This window comes from Gekko japonicus, unplaced genomic scaffold, assembly GCF_001447785.1.
Source record: "Gekko japonicus isolate JY-2015 unplaced genomic scaffold, Gekko_japonicus_V1.1 scaffold1050, whole genome shotgun sequence".
NCBI classification, from domain to species: domain Eukaryota; kingdom Metazoa; phylum Chordata; class Lepidosauria; order Squamata; family Gekkonidae; genus Gekko; species Gekko japonicus.
Genome location: NW_015172034.1, coordinates 297,804 through 304,339, shown reverse-complemented (window position 1 = coordinate 304,339; position 6,536 = coordinate 297,804). Strand labels below are relative to the sequence as shown.

The 6,536-nt window shown below is 48.4% G+C and overlaps 1 protein-coding gene across 1 annotated transcript in view; it reads left to right on the top strand.

Moving 5' to 3' along the window:
* The first annotated feature begins 994 nt into the window (after window positions 1-994).
* The window catches only part of PGF (placental growth factor), a 13,851-nt gene continuing 8,309 nt past the window's right edge, over window positions 995-6,536 (top strand). Inside the window, exons 1-2 of the mRNA XM_015420633.1 lie at window positions 995-1,191; window positions 5,428-5,470. Of these exons, the coding sequence (XP_015276119.1) occupies window positions 1,135-1,191; window positions 5,428-5,470 (100 nt within the window). The 5' untranslated portion in view covers window positions 995-1,134. The remainder of the gene's footprint in view (window positions 1,192-5,427; window positions 5,471-6,536) is intronic.

Sequence of the window (6,536 nt, the reverse complement as noted above, 5' to 3'; positions counted from 1 at the left end):
TCATGCACCATCAAAAGCATACATGTCTACATATTTGATCTAATATTCAAGTGCACAAGGAACCCTCAGGCCACTTCATACATTTCAAAGTTTCTACATAGTAGGACTTAATGTGAATCCTTTGGAAGACACACCATCTGTGCAAATAGCCTCTAGCTACTTGACCAAGCCCTGGAAAGCTGTATTTGGCCATGAGGTCTGAGTACACCATGTGTACACAAGATGTACCTCTCCACCTGCAATCAAGGCAGGAGTTTCAACTTACACAGATATACCTTCCTGCCAGGGTTTCGAAAAGTGTTAAGAGGCCTTTGGCATCAGGTTGCACAAGGACACAGATCTGCAGGCACACAAAGCTGGCACTGTGCCCCAAACAGCCCGCATGCCACTTAACTGATAAGAGCACATATAAACCCACACTCACACACCATACTCCTTTTCATCCACCCTGTCACTTTCACACTCCTGGCCAAAGAGGATTCCAAGCTGGGACAGGCCCAGATAATATGCGTGTGTGTGTGTGTAAAAATACACACAACCATCCTGCTGCAGGCCGTGCAGCGAATCCTCCCTGTCGGGAACCCAGGAGCACCGCTCTACCGGGACGTGTCGAGGCGCAGACGAGCCAGCCTCGATGACCCCCCTCGCAAAGGCCTTTCACGGGCCTGAAGTCAGCAGGGTCTCCAACTCCACGGGCTTGCGCGCCCGGCACAGGGCTTGTCTCCAGCCGCGCGGCTAACGGAAACGCGGAGCTCGCCCCGGCGCCCCTCGGGGCCCGAGCGTCAAAGGCGGGAAGCCAACCGGGACGTGGGAGGAGCTGGAAGGCGGGCACGTGGCCCCGGGGCAGCTGGAGGGGCAGGGGGGAGCCGGGCTCAGAGCCGCCTGGGCTGGGGCGGCACTACAGGAGCCCGCGTCCCTCTCCCGTTCACTTCTTGGCCCCATGGAGCTGTGCCTGCTTCTGGGCACAAGAGGCTCTCCTGGCGCCGGGCGGCCGCTTCTGGGAACCACGTGTGCCCCGCCAAGGGGCCCCAGAGACGCGACGCCCTGGCGGATTCCGGCTGGGGCTGGGCACTCCCCTGCTCTCTGCTCTGAAACGGGACTTGAGGCTGGAAGTCAAACAGTGCGCAGCCCGCGATGCCAACTCTCGGCGGCTTCCTCGTGGCTCTTGCCCTGCAGACGGTGGGCGCGAAGGTGAGGGATGCTTTCGGTCTTTCAGTCCTCCCCGACCCGCGGCAGGTGGGATCTGGTACGAGCCCTGGGTGGGGTTACTGTCCTGCCCCCAAAAGACGCCCGAAGCCCTTTAAACCGGCGCAGCTGCGGGGCGTGGTGAGAGGGCGACCGGGCGCTTCTGGCTCCCGGCTAAAAAGAAGAGCCGGCGAAGTGTGAGCCGCCACTTCACTGTCCCGCTTCCGAACGAGAAGCGCCGGGGCTGAAGCCCTGAAGGAGGAACGCCGCCCTCTCCTCTGACCCCGAAGCCTTGCCGCGACCCGTGGCAGCCGGTTAAGAGGGTTGGCAGGGGAACTCCACCCGTGGTGGAAGGCTTAGGCACGCAGTCAGACCTTTTAGAACGAAGCGCTGAAAAAAGAGGTTCGGGCCTAAGGGGACCCCCCCCCCCCGCATGAGTTAAAAGCCCTGCTGTCTTCATGGCATTCTGTATTACACCTAAAGGGGCTCAAGCCCCCCTAAGGACAATGTCTTGTGATCTGGAATCCCCGCCCCCATCTCAGGAGGTGCAGGAGCAGCAGTCCAAGGAAGACCCCCACTGTACCTTTTCAGAGCCACTGACATCCTTTTCCATATTCCAAAGTAGAGCCTTGGCATGGAATAAACAGCTTCCAGGGCTTTAAGCCCAGATCCGTGAACTGGACTTGTGGGACAAAGCAGGATCCACAGGGGAATGCACTGTGGCTCAGAGGAAGAGCATCTCCTCGGCATGCAGAAGGCCCTGGGTTCAATCTCTGGCATTTCACGATCAGAGAGTAGGTCCTCTGCGTGAGACCCCGTAGATAGAAGAATGGACTGGCTCAGTATAAAAGCAGCTTCATGTGGATATTAATTCCTGATTGTGGGTGATTACAGTAGTGCAGTATCCAGCAATGTTTGGATCCAGCAAGTTGCCCACAACGCAGCCTTGTGGACTGTTTTGTTTGCTTCTAAGCTATACCCCACCCATGTCACAAAAAGACTCCCCTGCCTCTTGCGCAAGTGTCCCTCTGGTGGTGGTGGGGAGGGTCTTGGACAAGAGAAGTGCAGGAGACGCTCTCCTGGCCTCTGCTCAGCCCCAGTGAAGTCTGCAAAGCAGAGACCTGGGACTTGTTCCCCTCTTTTCCAGGCTTCCCTTGGCAGGGGGAGAGGGAACTTCCCCTATGATAAGGGAAGCACAGAATAATCTCTCCCATCTCCTGTCCCCAGCTTGAGGGAGCTTGTAGAGCAAGAAGCCAGTCCTTGTTTCACAAGCTTCCTTGGGGATCAGTGTAGAAGGGGATTCTCTCTCTCCTTCTGGTTCTGGAGACGCTTTCCTCTCCCACATTTCCCTCTGCTGAAGGGAAGCAAATGGCAACCTGCAGGGCAGAGCTAGGGCTTTGCATCTGCCCTCTTCCCGTAAGCACACCACCATTCCATGGGAGCAGAAGGCACACATACATGCGCGGTCCCATCGTTCCCTATTTTGAGGGATTTTCCTCTCTTGGGCAGGTAAAAGGGGGTGGGGGCTGGCATGTTTTGCCTGCATGTCTGGTATGGAGAATCCTCCCTCCTTCTTTGCAGCACTCGGTCATCTGCATGAGGCATTTTGCTATTAAAGGGTCTGATTTGATGTGTTTGGGGAAGGGGGATTCCCGGAAGGCATTTCAATTCGGGCATGTGGTTGGGAACCAGTGGTGTAGTGTCGAACTAGTATCTGGGAGACCTGGGTTCAAAACCCCATTTATGCCATGGAACTTCCCTGGATGACCTTGGGCTACTCACACTCTCTCAGCCTAACCTACCTTACAGGGTTGTTGTGAGGGTAAAAAGAGGAGAATGTCCCCATTGAGAAGAAAGGCAGGGTATACACGAATAAAATAAATAAATAAAGTAGACACAATGTGGTGGAGGGTGTGTGTGTGGTCCCATTGTAAGAGAAGGTATCAGAGTTTTCCTGTCCAAAATCCTTGATGCTGATTCAGTGGCACCCTTATTGCACAGTTCTGCTTGCCGCCAGGATGAGTTTTCTCCTGGGTGCTTCTGTTTTCTCTGGAAACAACAACATTAGTTCACTGAGTTGTTACAGAGAATCTAGATGACATCACTGCCAAACCAATTTGCAACCCAGTCCCCCCCCCCCCGCTTGTTGACCTCCAGCCCCTTTTGCTTCTAACACTAGCAGTTTTCTCTGCAGTTGAAACCTTCCAGTTGCTCAGTTGCGCCAGAGGCTCACCTGGCTTGGAGAAGTTGGTGAGGTGAAGCCCCACCTTTCTGAATTGCTTGCCCTGCATTTCATGGTTGCTGTGTCTCTCTTATTTGCTCCTGTATCCCTGAAGCAATTTTAGAAAAGTTAAAGTTCTGCAGATTAGCAGGTCAGGAGACTGAGTGCTTTACTAGATTCCTCCCATCTTCCTGCCAAACAGCTTTGTATGTTCATAATGAATAAATGAACAGCTGGTTGGTGGGATTTTAATCTACATTGATTGCTTGTACCGAAGTGTGGACCAAAGTTCAATGCTAAAATCTGTACCCCATGAAGAACACTCATCATGTAGAGGACCTCAAGTGTGATGTACAGTCCCTCTTATTTATTTATGAGGGGAACCTCCACATTCAGAGGCATGAAACTTCTGAATCCCAGAGCCTGAAGGCAACATCAGGTGAAGGTCTTGGCCTCTATGCCCTGTTGTTGGCCCTCCAGAGGAACTGGCTGGCCACTGTATGAGACAGGATGCTAGACTAGATGGACCAAGGGTCCGATCCAGCAGGGCTGTTCTTATGTGCTAATGGGGACCCAGAGCTGTTTATATCATTCTCCTGACAACAACCCTGTGAGGTGGGTTAGGCTGAGAAAGTGTGGGACTGTTCCAAGGTCACCCAGCAAACCCCTGTGGCAGAGCGGGGATTTGAACCTGCCTCCCAGATCTACTCCATTTTTTCTCCCTCCCCCAGTAATGCTGACTAAAGAAAGAGGCACGAGGGTCTCAGATATGGTTCAAAATGGGGTAGCCTTGTCCTTAAATCTGTTCCTCTTTCATATTTACTCATTTCCTTCTGTTTTAGAAGCTTTTGAAACAAAATTCTATATCAGCCCAGCAAAAGATACCTCCTCCTAAAGTTTACCCAATGTCTCTGTGAATAAGTGTTTCCAATATATAAGTATAGTTTAAAATAATCAATACAGGAAGTTAGTCCAATTCGATACTATTTTAACAACCACCTTTCAGCACATCAAAAAGGACAGTGTCGTGCAAGCAGGAGCAAGGTATAGGGTTCAAGCCGGCATTTTTAGTGCTTCCAGTTACCTACTTATCCAGTTCATCTTGGTTATGAAAGTTGATTCTCAGACGCTGCATCGATACTTACATGGTCAAATCCATCTTCTGCTGGAATAACAACTTTTGAGCTACTAGTGTGCACTTAAATGCACTTGTGACAATGGTCCAACAAAACGTTCCCTTTAACTTTCTTTTTGTTTTATTTCATGTCTCATCCTAGAACTATTCTTTTAAAACTTTTTTTAACATGGCTATTTTTTCCCCAAATGCTGATTTATACTGGCCATTAAATGCACAGGGACCTCTCCCATTTGGAGCACCTTATTAACTCATTTTTCTTTCTGTTTCTCAGTTCAGAGGGTATCAATGTCTGACCACCTCAGATCTGTCCTAGCTTCATATTTCCTTGCACAAACCTTTATTAGATTTTCAAGGCACAGGGATCTATGCACTAGAGTGACAGCTGATAATCAGAAGCCGAACTGCAGTTTCTCTCTGTAATTCAGTAAATTGTATACTATTCCATGGGGCACATAGGAAGGCATGACAACATCACTGTGAGTCAGAGTGAGACTGGAAAAGTATTTAATTTCCGAAATGAGGTGCTGCAACTAAAGCTTGCCTGGAAATAAGATCCTTTTACTTGGAAACTTTTTTTCTCTAATCCCAGATATCTGCAGATTGATTGTATTTAGTCATTGGTGAATCAAAAACACTTAGTGCGAGATCAAAGGGATTACCTCTATTCATATTTCACATGTTCCACATGGTCTAGCATAAAAACGGGGTTTTCCCCACTGCAGAACTGTTTTAATATAGTATTTATTTTATGTCTGTATTGTGAAACTTTGGAATTCCTGATGTGTAGAAAGGTGGAATATGAATTTATTAGTGCAGTGAATTAATATGTTGGGTTACTTTTTACTTTCCTTGGTTTCTTTCCCCCCTCCCTTTCTCTTTCTAGCAGGAAGACTTCTTTCATCGAAACAGCACCCCTGAAGTGGGAGGTGAGTGTGAAGCTTGTCCCTCTTGTACAATGTTTTCTAACTGTGCGATGTCACTAGCTGCATTTTCTTATGCTATGTTTCAGATTTCCGTAATCCTGCTCCTATTACATTGCTTATTAGATATTTCACCCTACTGATCACATTGATTTACGCTGTGTAATCCAAGTGATATATATTTCTTTTTCTTTTAGTATGTCAGAAAGTTGTTACTTGGTTCAAATAGGTAGGGAACCTTTTTCTGTACATTGTTATTAAGATTTCTAAGAGCCTAACTGCACACTACACGGAACAAAGTTGTCCAGTGGCACCTTTAAGACTGAATTAAAAAAAAAAAATTAAGTACCTTTCATGTGCATGCGCACTTCTTCAGAAGCGCGCGTGCACACAAAAGCTTCTACCCAGAAATCAACTTTTTTCGGTCTGAAAGGTGCCACTGGATTCAGACTTTGTTCTGCTGCTTCCGGCCAACACGGCTCCCCACCTGACTCTGTATTCATGTTGATCGTTTTCCTCTGCTTTAGTTCTTTCTGATGCTTTCGGATTTCTGAAATCCTAATGTGTTGGTTATTGAATGTCCCGTTTTGCTGATTTGTACTCAGACTCTTGAGAGTCCCTTGGACTGCAAGGAGATCAAATCAGTCAATCCTAAAAGAAATCAACCCTGACTGTACCCTGGAAGGCCAGATGATGAAACTGAAGCTCAAATACTTTGGCCACCCAATGAGAAGGGAGCACTCACTGGAGAAGACCCTGATGCTGGGAAAGATTGAAGGTCAAAGAAGACGGGGACGGCAAAGGATGAGATGGTTAACAGTGTCATAGATGCAACGAACATGAAGTTGAGCCACCTTCAGAGGACGGTGGAAGACAAGAAGGCCTAGCGTGATCTGGTCCATGGGGTTATTTGTTTCCAATATTTTGCATATAATATTCTTGCTGCCGTAGATAAATGTACTATCAAATATCTATCATCTTTATCAAAATCCTTTGGAAATAAGTTTAGTAGTAATATTTCCGGCAAAAATGATATTTCAGATCTCAGTATCTCTTGCATTATCTCGTGGAT